This window comes from Myotis daubentonii, chromosome 15 (assembly GCF_963259705.1).
Source record: "Myotis daubentonii chromosome 15, mMyoDau2.1, whole genome shotgun sequence".
Classification (NCBI taxonomy): domain Eukaryota; kingdom Metazoa; phylum Chordata; class Mammalia; order Chiroptera; family Vespertilionidae; genus Myotis; species Myotis daubentonii.
This window is the reverse complement of record NC_081854.1, coordinates 4,276,739-4,296,801: the sequence shown is the minus strand read 5'-3', so window position 1 is coordinate 4,296,801 and position 20,063 is coordinate 4,276,739. Positions and strand designations below refer to the sequence as shown.

The window sequence follows — 20,063 nt, the reverse complement described above, 5'->3', positions numbered from 1 at the left end:
AGGGTTGAGAAGGAACTCGGGAAGGAAGTCATCCTCACCCAGGGAGGCCAGGTTGCTGTAGTTCTCCGACATCACATCCAGGTACAATTTCCACTGAGCTGGGTCCAGCCATTCCCACTCCTCCTGAGAGAAATCTATGGCCACATCCATGAAGGACAACCATTCCTGAAATAAAAGACACAGTTACCAACAGGTCATGAGAAGAGTTCATAATGTCACCCAACATGAAAACAGTGTTAGAAGAGGTTTTGACCTAACGGGTATCCTGAACTATACAGTAAGATCACTTTGCCCCAGTAATATTCTCTGATGTGTTTTCTAACACTGACACATGAGGATGACACATGTCCACAAATCCACAGTACAGATTTTCCTTTACAGGAAAATAAAGTAAAATTAAGGCATGGACACAGGCTTATAAATTTCTGAAGGCTGCATTTACACGGTTAAGGGTCAGTGATGTATATTCCTCAGCGGGAAACATCACGCTGGTTTTAAGTATACGGAGTTCTTCTCAAGTGTGAAGCAGACCTTAAGGAAATGAACTTCTGTAAAAATACAAACTCTGATCCAGGTTTTGAGATGGGCCCTGTGTTTCCACATGTGTAACAAGCTCACTTTTTACGTGTGATGCTAATGTTTCCACATCATGTGCCAGACTTCTGAATACACAGAAAATGAAAACACAAGGAAAAATTCATACAGAACTTTGAACTAAAAGGGTTTGTTAATGGAATTCAATTCTCATGGAATATGACACATAAAAACCACAATCCAAGTTGGAAATTTACTATGAGTAATCTTAGGACAAGATTATTCTGCCTGGTCCAGCAAGTGTGGTTCAGTCTTGCATGCTAACCCATACACCAAGAGGTCACTGGTTCGATTCCCAGTCTGGACACACGCCCAGGTTGCGGGCTCAATCACCAGTGTGGGATGTGCAGGAGGCAGCTAATCAATGATACTCTCTCACCATTTATGTTTTTATCTCTCTCTACTTCTCTCTTCCTCTCTGAAATCTATAAAAATATACTTGAAAAAAAAAAAAGAAAGAAAAAATAGCCCTTGCTGGTTTGGATCAGTGGATAGAGCATTGGCGTGCAGACTGAAAGGTCCTGGGTTCTATTCCAGCCAAGGGCACATGCCCAGGTTGCGGGCTTGATCCCAGTAGGGGCCGTGCAGAAGCCAGACAATCAATGATTCTTTCTCGTCATTGATGTTTCTATCTCTTCCTCCCTCTCCCTTCCTCTTTTAATTCAATAAAGAAATATATTTTAAAAAATAGCCCTAACTGGTTTGGCTCAGTGGATAGAGCGTCGGCCTGTGGACTGAAGGTCCCAGGTTCGATTCCAGTCAAGGGCATGTACCTTGGTTGCCGGCACATCCCCAGTAGGGGGTGTGCAGGAGGCAGCTGATTGGTGTTTCTCTCTCATCGATGTTTCTAACTCTCTATCCCTCTCCCTTCCTCTCTGTAAAAAATCAATAAAATATTTTTAAAAAATAGCTAAAATAATTTTAACAGTTTAGGCACAGAAACACACATTTTATAACTATGAAATCAAGATGTTTTAGTGATTGCATATATTTCATGAATCTATTTGTGTATGATCCCCTTTGTGTTTTATAAACACAATACGGAGAGAAACATAGGATACAAAACAAGGTAGACCTATTGCTTCCTTTGTGTGGTTGTAAATCCTCAGGTGGGGAGATTTTTTCCACTCACTTTTTGGTAGTGGAAGGCAGAGACGTAGAGGCATGAAAAGGATAGAGGTAGAGAGGTTAGAGGTAGAGAGGGAGATAGAGAGAGATCAATGTGAAAGAGAGACAGAAACATTAATTGGCTGCCAACTGCAAGTACCTAGGAGCTACTTGCCCTGGACCAGGAATCAAACCCTCCACCACTGATCCACAACAGCCTGGGGGAACTAATTTTTCTTATTAGTATATTTGTTTCAAAATTTTTACGTATCATTAGCGGAGAGCTATGTTGTAGAAATTTAATGAAACTGAACATACATTAATAATGTCATTCTTAACCAATGGACACAAGACACTGGGGGGTAGCGGAGGCCAGAGGAAGGTCAAGGGGGGGTGGGTAAAAAAAAAAAAAGGAGACATATGTAATACTTTATGCAATTAGAAAAATAATAATAATGTCATTCTTGGAAACTTTCTAGAAAATACAAAATATGAGACTGTAGGGGATGTGCATGATGGGAGTAGAGAATATAAGAAAAATGTAAAAAATCAAAGCCTGATTAGTTTAAAGCTCCCATGCAAAAGCCAATGATCTGTAGGAAAGAAAAGTAAAACCTTCCCTTTTCAAAGGAAACACAAACTAAGAAGAGGGATATTTCCAGATGTGAAGTGATGGTCTTTGTATAACTTTCATTAAATCCCAACTAAACCCTTGTTCTTGAGAAAGGGAGACTATTAACTCTACAGTGAGAGGAGCACCTCTGCCATGTGAACATCAGGTGGACTGAGGCACATGGAAGGTCAGGTCACCACTGCTGACATTACTATTAAAAATACATCAATAAATAAATACATAAATTTGTGGAAATGATCTTAAATAAACATTAATTTTTGCAAGTGTCAATCTATGTGTACCTCTCATGTTCTGTAAGCTAACAGTACATTTACCGATCAAGTCTCTCATACTAATCTAATGAGCAAGTCTCTTCTATTTGCCCTTCTTTTCAGAACTTTCTGGGCTATTCTGAGCAGTAAGATGTGCATCTTCTTACCCCTGATCTAGAGCTGATGCTGAGGCCACGTGAACCTAAAACCTGCATTTGCCTTCTTCAATTATACCAGAGCCTCTGACTCCATCCCAGTAGGGATGGTAGACATAGATGCCATCCAAGCTTGATCTGTCACAAAAGGGATATTTTGAGTAGTTGAAAGTCACTAAAGGTAGGAATTATAGCCCGGCTAGTGTCGCTGAGAGGTAGAGGCCTGACCTATGAAACAGGAGAGCAGGTTTGGATTCCTGGTCAGGGCTCACTCCAGGTTTCAGACTCCATACTCAGTGCAGGCTGGAGTGGAGGAAGTAGCTGATCTATAATTCTCTAACCTAACTGATGATGTTTCAATCGCTCTCTCCCTCTCCTTTCCATTCTGAAATCAATAAAAATATATTTTAAAAAAGAGAGACAGAAAAAAAGAAAAAAGGAAAAAACACACAAAGAGAAAGAGAAAAATTTAGAAACTGCTAACACTGACTATGATGAATAAAGTAATGAAATAAGGAAAGAAAAACAACTGGCAGAGGCAATACATTAGAAACAGAGAAATAAATCACCAGATGTTAGAGGAAAAGCAATCATAGCTTCTGACACAGGGCCTATCTGATACCTGAGAAGCAGCCATTTGGTCCTGGTCCTGATCTGGGCCTGGGATGTTTTCTCGGGCGAGGATATGTTGAGGAGTCACAGAATGTGCCTTCAAAGATGTCAGCTCAGCGTCTCAATCAGCTCCCCGCACACTCACAGTCAGAAGGACCTGGAAATGCAGAAAAGGCCACCCCTCCTGTCCTTGGTGACAAGAGAGAGTGAGGAATAATGAGCTCCTACATGGAGACCGCACTGTGAGGGGTTTTATTTAGTCTTCATGTGTCTCTCCTCCAAAAGACATCCACAAACTGCTACAAAACTGAGAAGATGAGCTGCTGTCCTGATGCCCCAAACCAAACAGAGCACCCCCTTACTTTCCCCGAACAAAGCCTGCTCCCCACTCTCACAGAGGCATCCTGGACCCCTCCTGCTAATCTCTGTCCTCACCTTCCATCACCTGGAGGCACCTCAGTAACCAATGATGCCCCACCCAGAGCAGCTGTCCACCTCTATGGAGGAAAGCACACCTGAGGGCATTTCTTAAAGATCCTCAGGGGATATGAGAAGACACAGGGGACTTATCTCAGGATGTTTTTAAATAATATATTAAGTCTCAGTCATAGAAAAAGTAAATCCATGGAAGAAACACACACACACACACACACACACACACACACACAACCACAGCAAAAAAAGCTAAGGCTTCTAATATTTCTTGAAAAAGCATCAGAAGGTGACAGACACAGGTCACTTCCATGTTGCCATCCTAAGAAATGACAAGGGACCCAGGAGCAACAGATAAGTCTCTCCCCTCTGAGTGAATAAGGGCTGCAATTGGAAGCAAATTATTATAACATTCCCAAGCCGTATACACTAGAGATTTATAATTCTCATTCAATCAGTATAACTAAGACAAGTAAGCTGTTAGATATATAAAGGCACACCGAGGTGGCATGACTCGCTGGCTGCTATTGGACCTGTGAACCAGGAGATCACAGTTACAGTCCTAGTCAGCTTATATGACCAGCTAGCAGGTTGGATCTCCGGTGGGGGGCGTGTAGAAGGCAGCTGATCAATGATTGTCTCTCCTCATTGATGTTTCTAACTCTCTCTCGCACTCTCCTTGCCTCCAGGAGATCAATAGTAGTATCTTTAAATATCTATACACACACACACACACACACACACACACACACAAAACCCACAAACCAATATATCACAACTTAACCATCCACACCCCATCAGCTCACCCCTCACCCAGATCAGGGTTCCCTCCTCCCACTACATGTGTTTCTGTCTGTGGATCTATCTGTCTCCTGCTCCCTTTCCCTCCACTGTGGTCCTTTCCTGTGTCCCCCTCTCCCCTGCTCTCTCTCCCCTTTTCTCTCTGTCTGTCCTACACCTGGACCATGAAACTCCTGAAACCTACTGCCCTTCAGGGGCTCTTTCTCCTGGTCTCTGAGGCTCCATCTCCACACACGTCTGCGTCTTCCCCTCCCCACGCCCGCGGCCCCTCTGCTGCCTGTTCCCGTCTGTCCGCTCCCACAGCTGCTGACTCAGGGCTGCTCCCTCTGCTCCCTCATCCCTGAGCCCCCCTTTCTGTCCCTGCACTCGCTCCCCAACTCTTCTCCTCTGAACCCGTGTCTCTGTCTCAAGTGCCTGCTCCTGTGCGGCCCCCACTTCTGCTCCCCAGGACCCGCTCCCTCTCAGCCCCCCTTCCTCTCTCTGGGTCCCCCTCCTCCCTGTGTCTCCACTTCCTTCCTCCTCAGGCTCCTTCCCCGAGTGACCCCCTCACTCCTACCGTCGCCGTCCAGTCCCCCCACACCCCCTATGGGCCCCTCTCTGTGGACCCCTCGCTGCCCTTCCTCCCGCCCACGTGTCTGTCTCTCACTCCCTCTCCTGACCCCCCAGCCTGGGCCCCCGCCCCCCGCAGTCACCGCGCCCACAAAGCCCCTCCCTGCGGGCAGGTCACCTTTAGGGGGACACCCCGTCCTTCCCCCTGAGCCCCCCCATGGACACTGTGCTCCCCGGGCAGGCAGACCCCTTATTAAATGGGGGTGGGCCTAGCAGGGGGGGTCGGACCCCCAGGCCGGGAGCCATCCGGGCTCTTTGGGCGGAAAGCGCCGGGCGGCGGGAGGGGCGCAGAGGGCGGGAACCCCCTGACCCAGACTCTCAGCCCCGCGGGGAGCACCGGCGGCCCTGGGGACGGTTTTCAGCAGGAAAACCGCGCGGCAGGCGGTGGCCACAGCCACAGGCGGAGAGACCCCGGGCCGGGGCCTCTGTTTCCTCCCAAAGGCACGTGGCGCCCGCACCGCGCAGCCTCCCGGGACCGGACTCACCGCTGAGAGAGGCTCCGGGGCGGGGACCCCAACAAGGACTCCAGCGCCGGCAGCGCCCTCAGCCTTCCCTGCGGGGAGGGGGACGGAGCGTCAGCTTTAAAGACAAACACCCTCCTCAGGGGAACCGCCACCTTCCCCTCCACAGCCGCTTCCGTCTGCAAGGAACTGCGCATGCGCCTCCCTGCGGGGTGGGCGGGGCCAGAGCCCGAGCTGAGCGGCTCCGCGATGGGGGCGGGGCCGAGCCCGGCGGCCAGGCCTGTGCAGGGACAGAGGGGGGAGGGCGGGGCAGGAGCGAGGGGGCGGCCCCGGGTCCCGCACCTCCTCCCACAGGGACAGCCCTTCCTGGGGGAGTTTCCCACGTCATTGTCAGGGTTTTGGCTGGTGACGCGGCCGCGAAAGGATTCACAAGGGAGAGAAGAGACAGGAGCAGAGGGAGGGCGTTTATGTTAGGTCTTTAAGCACCGGTTCTCAACCTGTGGGTCGCGACCCCTTCGGCACACGAATGACCTTTTCACAAGGGTTGCCTACTACCATATTGCATATCAGATATTTACATTACAACTCATAACAGTAGCAACATACAGTTATGAAGTAGCAACAAAAATAATTTTATGGTTGGGGTCATAACATGTGGAACTGTATTTAAAGGGCCAGAAGGTTGAGAACCACTGCAAGGGAGGAAAGGGCCAGGGGCCCGCTGATGGCACAAGGCACCCCAGATAGAGGGGCTGTTCCTTTATTAGGGTGCTAGCGAGTAAATGGCAGCTGTGGCAAAAGCATAAAGAGGGAGGAGGAACCTGGAATTCACACAGAAGTTTCCCAGCTCCCAGAGGCTGTGCTTAGAGCTACTGGCTGGTCTGCCCTTCAGCTGCAGGTGTCCCAGGGAGGGGTCTTTCCCAGGATCTTCACAAGCCGGGAGCACATTCTCACAGTGAAGTTACAGAGAATTCAAAAGGCGGGCAGATTGGGTTTGAAACCAGAAACTTTCTGCCTGGGATTTGCCTGGATCCTTAAAACCTCAGTGAGAGGGGGAGGGGAAGGGGAGCCTGCTCTCTCAGCCCCTCCCTGTCTCCCCAACTGAAGGGAGAGAGAGGAAGCTTGAGTTAGGGAAGCAGGTGGACAGGAGTGTCAAGGACAGACCCAGATATCCATTCATGGTTAGGCACCTGATGAGGTAAGGTCCCATCCATCACAGTGGGGAACTGCCGGGGTCCAGCCCCAGCAGGTCCAGGGGTCCCCAAAGGTGTAGACGGAGTCGGCGAAGAAGGAATGACACGGAGACAGCGTTCAGTTGATCAGCAGCCTAGCCAGGATCTCCAGCCAAGTTCTGGTCTCGATCTCCAGAGAGGCTCTGCTTAGGATCTCCAGCCAGGTTATGTAGCCATGTTCCCTCGCTAGGTTCTCCAGCCAGGTTCTGTCCAGGCTCTCCAGTCAGGTTCAGTGTCCAGGTTCCAGTCAGGTTCTCCTGCCAATCTCTGTAGTCAGGTTCAGTCCAGGATCCCTTGCCATGTTCTCCCGCTAGGCTCTGTCTCTAGGCTCCGAGGCCAGTCCCTCTCCAGGATCCTCCGGCATGCTCTCTCCAGCAAAGTTCTTCTGTCTCTAGAGAACGTTCTGTGTAGGTCCTGTGCCTAGGCTCTGTCTCTCTTGGTCCTGTCTTCCAAGCCCTGTGTTCTAAGTTCTGTCTTCTGAGTTCTGTCTCATGAGTTCTGTCTTCTTGATTCTGTTCTAAGTTCTGAGTGTTTCTGTCTTGTTACAACTGTATTTATACCAGTTGATTCAATCCTATCAATCTCTATTACAAAGGTTAGGGCGTTTCTTATCTCCATTCCAGGGAGAAAAGATTATGTAGTTTAAGCATGATTATTCGTAGTTAAAGGGATTAATTACCCGCCTGGCACTTAGTTGAGGGGTTTTATTCCCTCCCTAACTTCAGGGGAAAATCCCTACCTGGGGATTCAACCTTTCTCTGAGAGGTGACCTTGGTTAAAACACAGCGCCAAGAAGGTGAGTAAACATATTAAGAACCGTATGCCATATATGCCAGGTCCCTTGAAACAGCAAGGATGGACCGGCTCCCGGCAGGGAACAGATTTTAATTTAGGTATTTTTCAAGGGATAAAAATTTTCTGGTTTTAAGTTGTGGTCTCTGAAGTTTTTGTGTTCTGGGAATGCATTTTTGAATGAATATTTTGACATTAGTAGTCCCTATAACCCAGTTAATGGAACATTGATATTAATGTAGAATATCTCCTGTTAGTTTTCCTTATATCTGGGAAACAATACAATTTTAAAATCAAGAATATTTAAAATAGAGTTATAAGAATAATAACTGTTATCAGAGTACTTAGTCCCATCACCATTTTTTATTTTGGTTACTTTTCAGTATTTTCATGAATATAGGTATTCATTTGAGTTTTATAAATCTTTATTTACTTTAAAGATATGACTTGTTTAGAAACATGTAATTTAGAGTAAGCCAGAACAGAGGATTATGTTTAAACTATATAAGTATTTAATTGCTTTAGGCCAATAAAATATCACCCCTTAGTATTGTCACCTGAAGCCAGGAAACACACCATATATAATAAACAGATAAACACATAAAGACAATCCATTCTACAAAGATGGTGAAAAACTTACACACTGAAAATGACACAACAATGCTAAAGAAAGCAGATACAAATAAATTGAAAGACATTCCTTAATATGTTCCAATGTCTACACAATAAATTGATGGCCTATCAAAATTCAAGACAGTTTTGGCTGAAAATTAAGCAAAACAGATTCAGGAGAGGCAAAATACTTCAAATTTAAGAAAGTTGGAAGATTCATTTTTTTACACTGGAAAAATTTTTACAAAGCAAGAGTAACTAAGTGGGTGTGATCCCGGATTAACACAGATCCATACACCAATGGAACAGAGGGGAATGCCCCGACATAAACCCTGATGAAGCCTTATGCATCAAACAGGAGCCTTCTCTGTGGCAGAGGAGCAAATGCAACCTCCAGACATGATGTGTTAAACATGATCTCCAACTTTCTGACATTTCAGTGGATTTCCTCCTTAAACTTGATAATGGAATGAAACACCATCTGGCAGTGATGCCTGCTTATCAACATCCCTCTCCATTTTCAATCGTGAAGTTTGGAAGTCAGTGACTCACACATTTAACTTCAAATCTATAATAATAAAAGGGTAATATGCTAATTAGACCAGACATCCTTCCGCACAAAGCCAGGGCTGTGAGGAAAGCCGGAGTCTGGGTGCCTGCCAGCAGTGGGCAGAAAGCCCAGGTCCCGGGTGCCAGAGGGAAGATGGTACTGGTAGCCGGAGAAAGGAAGGCCTACTCTTGCACGAATTGGTGTATCAGGCCTCTAGTATATTATAAAAGCAGTAAGAAAGCCCTAGCTAGTTTGGCTCAGTGAATAAAGCGTAGGCCTGCGGACTGAAGGGTCCCAGGTTTGATTCTGGTCAAGGGCATGTACCTTGGTTGAGGGCACATCCCCAGTAGGGGGTGTGCAGGAGGGAGCTGGTCGATGTTTCTAACTACCCTTCTCCTTTCCTCTCTGTAAAAAATCAATAAAATATATTTTTTAAAAAGCAGTAAGAAAAATATCCACGTGTGTTGGAATCTAACAGTTGAAAAGGGTTATGTCAAGAGCTAGTTTGCCCCTCCATCCCCCAGCCATGTAGGCTGATGTTGGTAGTGAGGCTGAAGCAACTCTGCAGGAACTGGGATCTCAGTGAGCAGCTGGAGGTGGGGAGGGGCTTGAACACAGGAACATGACTGCAATTGGAATTCATGCAAGGCTTAGCACTTTCATTAAACAAAAAATTGCAATGGTCTGTGTGAGCATGAATAACTAGAAAGTGAAACCACAACTCTCCCTGGGTAGATGGGCAATTTCATACTCACACCAGCAGCCTTTCCTGTTTCCTGCTCCCTTCCTCAATCCCCAGGAAACCAAGACTCAACATGGCTGAGTTCCAGAGTCTTACAGAGGGACTTGACCTGGGATATGAGACTTGGATGACTAAGAAATGTGATCATTTAGGACATTAGCATTGCTTAAAAATAAACCTTTTAAAGAACATTGTTATAAACTAAAACAAATGTTGTGTCCAACACTTGAATTACCTTAAATACTGTTTTTTCACCTTTTATTATTCCATCAAGCATTTGAATATAACACTTAATCCAAAATAAACACATCAAAAATAAACATTGACCATTTACCTCAGAAAAAGACATTGAACTATCCTTTCTTTTTTTGTTAAATATATTTTATTGATTTTTTTTTTATAGAGAGGAAGGGAAAGGGATAGAGAGCCAGAAACATTGATGAGAGAGAAACATCGATCAGCTGCCTCCTGCACACCCCCGACTGGGGATGTGCTCGCAACCAGGGTACATGCCCTTGACTGGAATCGACCCGGGACCCTTCAGTCCGCAGGCCAACGCTCCATCCACTGAGCCAAACCGGTCAGGGCTGAACTATCCTTTCTTGATATTATCCAAATAAAACGTCAAGAATACGTACAGACAGGTTATTCTATGTCCTCCTTTTATAAGGACCCCACTATTATCAAAATAGGACCCCAGTCTTGTGACCTCATATAGCCTCAAAGACCTCCCTAAACCCCCATATTTCCAATATGTCTGGAAATACAGACATATTGGGGGTTAGGGCTTCAATATATCCATTTTGAGGGGACACAATTCAGTCCTTAAGAGCACCTCAATTTCATTATCTGTTATATAAAACCACCCCAAAATGATTCTCTTTTTTTTTTTTTTAATATATTTTTATTGATTTTTTACAGAGAGGAAGGGAGAGAGATAGAGAGCTAGAAACATCGATGAGAGAGAAACATCGATCAGCTGCCTCCTGCACATCTCCCACTGGGGATGTGCCCGCAACCCAGGTACATGCCCTTGACCGGAATCGAACCCGGGACCTTTCAGTCCGCAGGCCGACGCTCTATCCACTGAGCCAAACCGGTTTCGGCATGATTCTCTTAATGCAATAATACTTCAGTATGTCTTACGAACCTATGGGGTGGTTGGTTGCTCTGCTTCATGTGCTATTGGCAGAAGTTTTTTTCCCTGGAACTAAACATGATTTCCAGAAACAAAACAAAAAAACAGGATTTCTGTGCTTCCAGACTGCCATCCTCGTTGCTTCGCTTGCAGCGTCCACAGTCTCCATCCAGCCAAGTCACAGGCATTAGGTTTTAATTACTGAGCACCTCCATCTCAGGAAGTCTTTTCTCTTACAACTAGTCTTTGTTGTGGAATAAAACACCACAAAGTTTAGTGGCTTACATTAAGCAAAATTCATCATTGCACATAGCCCTTCTCCACTGCTTTCACTTAGGCTCCTACACACAGGTGCCTCCAGCTGGCAGAACAGCTCTCTGGTGCAGCAGAAAGCTGGGAAATGCCTTGCTTTGAAGATATTTTTAAAGTTTGTGTTTTTTCTTAAAACTGAATTTAGAGAGGGAGAGATGGAAACATCCATGTTCAAACAAACATCCATTGGTTGTTTCCCGAAAGCGCTGTGAGGAGATCTAGAATCACTCCCCCAATCTGGGCATTTGTAGGAGCAGGAATCAAACCTGCAACCTTTTGGTGGAGGGCATTACATGCAGACAAATGAGCCAAAGGGGACAGGGTTAGAAATACCTTTGAGATAAACTTCTTCACATGGTGATATGTTTATGTTAGTCATATCTCATATAATGTACTTTCAAATTTATTTTAAGTCCCTTCAAAGAGAATCTACAGCTCAGCAGGTGTGGCTCGGTGGATTACAGTGCCGTCCTCCCTACAATCACAGATTTCATTCCCAGTCAGGTCTAGTACCTCAGTGGAAGGTTTGATCTCCAGCCCCCCCCTTTGTGTCTGAGGGAGGTACCAGTTGATGTGTCTCTCATATCAATATTTCTCTGTCTTTCTGCCCACTCTCCCACCCATTCTCTCTTGAGATCAATGGAAATAATATCCTTGGCCAAGGATTTATAAAAAAGAGAAACTACATTTATTTTTTTGAATATTTTATTGATTTCAGAGAGGAAGGGAGAAAGAAACATCAATGATGAGAGAGAATCAATGTTCCACTGACTGGGGATTGAAGGGGAAACCTGGGCATGATCCCTGACCAGGAATCTAACCAGACCTCCTGGTTCATGGGTCAATGCTCATCCACTAAGCAACACAGGCTGGGCCAGAACGTTTAGTTCTTATATTATTAGAGGCCTGGTGCACTGGTGGGATCCCTCTTCCACTTGGCCTGCGGGGATCGGGCCCAAACTGACTCTCCTGCATCTCCCAAGGGGCTCCGAATTGTGAGAGGATGCAGGCCAGGCCATGGGACCCCACCAGTGCACAATTGGGGTCAGGGAGGTACCGCGGGAGGGTTCCATGGGGTGTCTGGCCTGTTTTGCCCAGTCCCCATAGGCCAGACACCCACACCAAGCTAACCTACTGGTAGGAGCATCTGCCCCCTGGTGGTCAATGCACGTCATAGTGACCAGTCGGTCGAATGAATGGTCGGACACTTAGCGTATAAGGCTTTTACTATATAAGATTATAACCTATTTGGCCACTTCATCAGTTCCGAATCCCCCATTTCTTATTTTCTAGTTCTGAGTGATCTGTTATGTATGGATAACAAACCTACCAAAGATACACACTGAAGAAGTCACTGGGATATATTTTTAGCTCAACAATCATTAAATCTGGCCTTAGCTGGCGTCACTAGTGGGTACAGCATTGGCTCATGGACTGACAGTCCTGGCTTAGATTGTGGTAAAGGGGACGTACCTACCTTGCAGGGTGGATCACTGGCCCTTGCAGGAGGTACCAATGGATGTGTCTCTCTCACAAAGAAGTTTCTCTGTCTGTTCCACTTCCTTTCACTCTCTCTAAAATTCAATGGAAAAATAGCCTCAGGTGAGGATTCACAACAAAAAGATTTATTAATTTTGTCCTGGCCAACGAGTAACTTTGTTGGTTGGAACCTCATCCCATTGTGCCAGGCTTGCGGGTTCAAGCCCAGACTGGGGCACATTTAGGGTCAAAAATAAACAACAAAGGAATCATTAATTCTGCAACATTTTGTGTGGTGGCACATTCTCCGAAATGTAGGTCTAAAACCATTGATCAAATACCCAATAATTACATCTCCCTCTATACCCAAAACAATTTTTACCACAATATGTGTTAGTGAACATCTAATATGAAGTATGTTTCACTGAAAAAGATTTCATCTATAAACAAACAGCAGGACATTCTCTGCCTAGTGAGTAGACATGAGTGGGAGCAAGCTGAGTCCTGGGATATCGGCTTATTTTATTTATACTTTTTGTCCAAAACATTAAATCTATCTCAGCATAAGCATACAATTATTTAAAATAATGAAATTTGCCCAGACGGCGTGGCTCAGTGGTTGAGCATAGAACCAAGAACCAGGAGGTCAGGTTTCCATTCCTGGTCAGGGCGCATGCCCTGGATGGAGGCTCCATACCCAGTGTGGGCTATGCAGGAAGCAGGGGATCCATGATTTCTCTCTCGCCATTTGTATTTCTATCTCTTCCTCTCCCTTCCTCTCTGAAATCAATAAAAAAATGCTTTCAATGTGAACATCTAATCTAATAAAAGAAAAACATGCAAATTGACTGCACCTCTGCTACGCCCAAGCCATGATTTGCACCAGCGAATCGGAGCAAATTAACACAACCAAGATGGCGGCCAGCAGCCACGGAGCTGGAGCAAGCACGAGGCTTGGTTGCCCCAGCGATGGAAGAAGCCAAGCTTCCTGCCTGCCCTGGCCTCCGTGTGGCCTCCACACAGCCGTGTGGCCTCCGTTCAAGGCAACAAAGTTTCAATAATAGAAGACAAATAAATACCATATACCTGCTTCCAGCCAGCCTACACTGGGAGTTTGAGTGGCTGGGGGCTGTGACCAGCCTGCAAACAGCCTTCAGCCCCTCATCCACGATAGCCACACCCTCATGGGGTGAGTCCCCCCCTGGGGGGCTTAACCAGCCTGCAAACAGCCATCAGCCCCTCACCCAGACTGGCCAGGCACCCCAGCAGGACCCCCACCCTGAAGGGGGTGTGGCCAGCCTGAAAACGGCCCTCAGCCCCTCACCCAGGCTGGCCAGACACCCCAGTGGGGACACCCTCCCTGAAGGGGCTGTGGCCAGCCTGCAAACAGCCATCAGCCACTCACCCCAGCTGGCTAGGCACCCCAGTGGGACCCCCAACTCTGATCCGGGACACTCTTCAGGGCAAACCAGCCGGCCCCCACCCATGCACCAGGCCTCTATCCTACATAATAAAAGGGCAATATGCAAATTGCCGCTAACAGCATAATGACTGGGAATAACTAGTCACTATGACACACAGACACTCAATGCAGGAGCTGCCCGCTGGTGGTCAGTGCACTCTCACAGGGGGAGCTCTGCTCAGCCACAAGCTAGGCTGACGGCTGCCAGTACAGCAGTGGGTTGGGAGCCTCTCCCACCTCCTCGGCAGTGCTAAGGATGTCTGACTGCAGCTTAGGTCTGCTTGCCACTGGCAATTGGACATCCCTCGAGGGCTCCTGGGCTACCAGAGGGATGTCTGACTGCCAGCTTAGGCCCAATTCCGCCCCCCCCCCCCCGGGAGTGGGCCTAAGCCAGCAGGTGGTCATCCCCTGAGGGGTCCCAGACTACGAGAGGGCACAGGCCGTGCTGAGGGACCTCCCCCCCTCCTCCTGGCCGCCGAGTGCACAAATTTTTGTGCACTGGGCCTCTAGTACAAACATAAAATAAAATCTTATTAGGATAAAAACACTTTAAACTTTTCAAAAATCATATTATTTCTGAAAAAAGAACCAGGAAGCCCTCCATTGGAAATAAGCTTTTAGAAATGTCTGTGGAACATACATATGTGATCTGGTTTATGCAAAATCCACCAGTACCATCTTCAGAATTTCCACAATAAACATAATAATGAATATTAACTTGTATATTTCAAGTTTAAAATTATTTGGGATATAAATGATGCCAGTAAAAATTTGAAAGCTAGTTTTACTGTTTCCTTTTATGTTCACATTAGAGGTCCAATGCACTAAAATTCATGCAAGAGTAGGCCTTCCTTCCCCCGGCTGCTGGTACTAGCTTCCCTCCAGAACCCAGGACCTGGGCTGCTTCTCTCCTCCAGCTGTCTGCAGGCAGCTGGGACACAGGCTGGCTTCCTTCTGGCCTCAGCTTCATCAGGAAGCGCATCCAAAATGACCTCCAGAATATGTGTGGTCTAATTAGCATATTGCCCTTTTATTATAGATAAGGAAATGAACATCCTTACCACAAGTCTCTGCATGAGGCAGTAACATGGAACTTAGCCACAGGCTTTGGTGAGGTGATCACTTTGAGAAGGGGTGTCTATTCACACAGAGTCACTGTGCCCGAGTACCCACGTGGAGATGTGGTGAGCACAGCCAGACACCAGGGTCAGGGGCACAGTGTGGGCCTCTGGGCCACCCAGCAGTACCACAGGGAAGCCGGGCAGCAGCTTGTTCTCTCCCAGCCAGCCTTGCAGGCTGGCTCCTGTGTGAACCCAAGGGAAGCCCAAACTGCCCCTGTGGTCCCAGTGGCTGGGAGAGGCTGCACAGCTGTGGGGCAGGCTCCTCATGGATGCCAGCACCTGAGCACAGGGGGCTTCCCTGGAGCATGAGCCCTGGTGTCCCAGGTAGCAGGGGAAGAGGGACTTTGGTGGACACCCTGCATTCTCACCAGACTGCTGGCCCTATCACCCCTGCCCTGAAGTAGCTTGCAAGAGGTCTCAGAGCATCACTGCCACCTGGTGGTCAGTGCACATCATGGCAAGTGATGAAACTTCCACTCTCCCAGTTGAACTCCCCAGCAGATAATTTCCACATTAGGCTTTTACATATATACTAGAGGCTTGGTGCACAAAATTCGGACCTGCACCCTCTCCAATCCAGAACCCCTCGGGGGATGTCCGACTGCCAGTTTATGCCCACACTTTTAACAGATGACAGCTCCGTTGTTTCTTTTCATACTTAAACCCATTGTAATTAGTAGGTATTCAAAAGTGTGTCTACATTTTGTGGGGACATTCTGTACATCTCTAGTCATGGTGAAAGGAACCAACAGCAGGTTTGGAACCCCCAGGCGGGGAATCTCACTCACTCCCTGCATATCTCCCCACCTTTGTGGGCAGCAGGAGAATCAATGTTTTCTCTCATTAACTTGGAAAAGCATGTCCTGTCACTCACTGCCCTGCAGGAGTGAGCTAGGCCCCAAGCGAGCAAGGTTCAGTAAGGGCAGGCTTCATTCATGGGTCCTGGCACCCAGAGTGCACATTCCTCTTCTGCAGTCGCCCCAACTCTCCCGCCGTTTCACCGAGAGGACGAACCTCCTCACCTCCTCTGGGTTCCTGATCTGGAACACTGAGCGAAGGCACCTCAGCGAGGGCCATGCCAAGCCCACCAGGTGTGTCTGTCCACACCTGCTCTCACCTCAGCACCTGCATTAGCCCCACAGAGGCAATCTCATCACCACACTAGACTACACGGGAACAGGTTGTCACTGCTCTGCCCTCTGTCATATCACAGAGTGCTCACCCTGAGCACCCAGACATGCTCCAAAGGACTTGAGTGTGCCAGAGGGGACGTGTGCACATTGTGTCAACCCTATAGGTATGACAGGGTTGAGGGAAGTGTGGCAGAGGACGGGAAACGTGCATGCGCTGTGGTCCAGGCACACATGGGTGACGGTGCGCTGGGGGACATTCACACATGAGCAGGAGGAAGGGGGAAGATGATGTGCGCACAGGAGGCGTGTGCCTGTGCAGGCCCGCAAACCCACGCAGCATGGCCAGGAGGATGTGAATCTGGCCTGCCACAGTGAATGTCCCTGCACTTGCATACCTTCCGAGTCAGGAGGCTGCACGGGGATGAGCCAGCGGCGATGAGGAGGGTGAGGGCGGCCTGCTGAGAGGGTTCCACAGATGATCAACACGCCTTCAGTCACAGGGGCCGCTGCCACGGCAGCTGCCTCATTGTCAGTGGACCCTGTGCCACCTCTGTGGCTGGGGTCCTCCCAGGCCCTCGGTGTGCAGGAAGCCAGGCTGCCCACCCCGATGTATGCAGTGCCACCCTCCTCCTCTGTGGCCAGTTCTCTCCGAGGGCAGGATCTTCCCACAGGCCTCACCAGAAACAGCTTGGGGAGGGTGCCTCAGGTTCAGTGGGGGTGTGGCGTGGAGGTGGTGCCTGTGCTTCAGTTAACTTACACAATGTGTTTTATACCATAGCATGTGGCGATGGCTATGAGAGGTGCCAAGAGGAGCCTGTGGGCTGAGCTGAAGCAGCACCTGCAGGCCATCAGGAGCACTCACAGCTGCCACCACTGGGCCTCACCTCCCCCGCCCGCCCCAGCCCTGGGCAAGTGGCAGCAGCCATTGGGACCACTCACAGCCGCCACCATCATGATTTAGACAGGAAAAGAGAGAGAGTAATAGGAGTATCACTGATCAGAGGGAATCACGGAACACCTGGCTCCTACATGCCCCACACTGGAGATTGAGTCCCCAACCAGGGTCTGTGCCCTGACCAGGAATTGCACCCTGACCTTGTGGTTCATAGGTCAAAGCTAAACCACCGAGGAATGCCAGCCAGCACTTTCTCACATTTTCTACAGTGTAAGGTTTCCTCCAATATAAACGTCTCTGTTATTCAGTAAATTTTGAGCGCTTGCACATGCTCTAAATTAGTAAGGTCTCTCTTTAGTATGAAAGTCTCTCATGTACAGTAATACAAAAATGCCTTTTAAAGACTTTTCTACACTTTCCACATTCAGAAAGCTTCTTCCCATTTAAAATTCTGTGATGTTCAGCAAGTTCTCACTGCTGGTAAAGGATTTATTATTCTCCTCACATCTTTAATATTTCTCTCCAGTATGGACTCTCTGATGTGCCAAGAGGTTTGAAGCATTGCCAAAGGATTTGCCACATTTTCCACACATATAAGGCTTCTCTCCAGTATGAACTCTTTGATGGTAAATAAGGGCTGAGGAATGCCTGTAGGCTTTGCCACACTCTCCACATTTATAAGGCTTCTCTCCAGTGTGAACTCTCTGATGTGTGGTAAGGTTTGAGGACCAGCTAAAGGCTTTGCCACATTCTCTACATTTATAAGGCTTCTCACCAGTATGAATTCTCTGATGTGCAGTAAGAACTGAGGCCCGGCTAAAGACTTTGCCACATTGTCTACATTCATGATGCTTCTCTCCAGTATGAGTTTTCTGATGGTCAGTAAGAGTTTGGGATTGCCAGAAGGCTTTGCCACATTCTCTACATTTATAAGGCCTCTCTCCAGTATGAACTCTGTGATGATAACTAAGGGATGAAGACTGCCTAAAGGCTTTGCCACATTCTTTACATTTATAAAGCTTCTCTCCAGTATGAACCCTATGATGTCTAATAAGGGAAGATGAATTGCTAAAGGCTTTGCCACATTCTATACATTTGTAAGGTTTCTCTCCAGTGTGAACTTTCTGATGTCGAATCATGTTTGAGGCATGGAGGAATGCTTTACCACATTCTTTACATTTATAAGGTTTATCTTCAGTATGAACACCTTGATGATTAGTAAGACCTGCATGGCTGGTAAAGGATTTGCCATATTCTTTACATTTATAAGGTTTCTCTCCAGTGTGAATTTTCTGATGATTACTAAGGGTTGAGGGCCAGCTAAAGGCTTGGTCACATTCTCTACATTTATACAGCTTCTCTCCAGTATGAACTCTCTGATGTCGATTAAGGGTTGCGGACTCACTGAACGCTTTGCCACATTCTGTACATTTATAAGGCTTCTCTCCAGTATGAACACTCTGATGACGATTAAGGGAGGAAGATTGGTTAAAGGCTTTGCCACATTCTATACATTTGTACGGTTTCTCTCCAGTGTGAACTTTCTGATGTCGAAGCATGTTTGAGATGTGGAGGAATCCTTTACCACATTCTCTACATTTATAAGGCTTATCTTCAGTATGAACACTGTGATGATTACTAAGAATTGCATGGCTGTTAAAGAATTTGCCACATTCTCTATATTTATAAGGGTTCTCTCCAGTGTGAATTCTCAGATGAATATTAAGGGTTGAGGGCCGGCTAAAGACTTTGCCACACTCTGAACATTTATAAGACTTTTCTTCTGTATGAATTCTATGATGTTGATTATGTCTTGAGGACTGACTAAAGCCTGTTCCATTTTCCCCCCGTTTGTGAAATTTTGCTATAGTATGATTTCCTTCCTTATGTACAATAAGAGATGAATGACATTTAAAGGCTTTGCCACATGCTTCACATTTGTAACTCTTCTCTGCAGTGTGAATTTTCTGATTTATAGTGAAACTTGAAGGCCAATTAGATGTTTTACCAGAATCTTTATATTGATAAGGTTTTTCTCCACTATGGAATTTTTCCATTATATTTAGATTGAATATTTGACTGAAGACTCTCCCACATGGATTCCATTTCTCAGCCTCCTCCCCAGAATGAATATTCTCCTGTTCACTGTAATTTGAAGACTGCTGAAAAGACTGGACACATTTACTTCCATTGTGTGTCTTCTCCACAATAGGAATAACCTGATGTATATTGTGACTGGACATTTGGTCAAAGACATTTCCACTTTTATAATGGCCCTCTGCAAGCTCACTTCTCCAATGATTAAAATATGACTTTTGCTTAAACTTTTTCCAATGTTCAATCCATTGATAGCTGCTATTTCCATTATGTGTATGCTGGTAATAATGGGAGATAGAAAGACGTTTAGTAACAGTTATAATTTCATTAAACATGTACATTTGGTTCATAAGAACCATCCTGTGATATTCATTAAACCAAGATGGTTGTATAGAAAAAGCTTTCCTAATTTATCAAAATTATAGACAAAAAATAAATACTAGTACAAAACATTAATTGTCAGAGGAAGAAGAATGAATCCTTGTTTAAAAGACTGCCAAACTGCCCAGCCAGCATGGCTCAGTGGCTGAGCTTCAATATATGAACAAGTAGGTCATGGTTCTGTTCCAGTTCAGGGCACATGCCCCAGTTCCAGGACCAGTCCACAGTGGGAGGCATGGAGGAGGCAGCCAATGAATGATTCTCTCATCACTGATGTTTTCCTCTCTCTCTTCCTCTCCCTTACTCTCTAAAATCAATAAAAATATTTTTTTTAAATAAAAAATATCATAAAAGATTGCTAAATTGAGCACATTTTAATTTTATGGATACAGAATAAATCTATACATTTTAGAAGTGATTGAAGGAAAATTTAATACCACCCTATACTTTAAACAATTCAA

At 46.5% G+C, this 20,063-nt stretch overlaps 1 protein-coding gene across 11 annotated transcripts in view; it reads right to left on the bottom strand.

Moving 5' to 3' along the window:
* The window catches only part of LOC132216134 (zinc finger protein 883-like), a 79,361-nt gene that overhangs the window by 14,140 nt on the left and 45,158 nt on the right, over positions 1-20,063 (bottom strand). For 2 of the 11 annotated variants that reach the window (XM_059665240.1, XM_059665245.1), the window contains one exon: positions 39-165. The exons of 1 other annotated variant lie outside the window; for it this stretch is intronic. In XM_059665240.1, the coding sequence (XP_059521223.1) occupies positions 39-165 (127 nt within the window). Of the gene's footprint in view, positions 1-38; positions 166-3,363; positions 5,065-5,680; positions 5,825-10,474; positions 19,500-20,063 lie in introns of those variants that run through there. 8 more of the 11 variants (XM_059665243.1, XM_059665242.1, XM_059665244.1 and 5 more) reach the window with 8 other exon arrangements.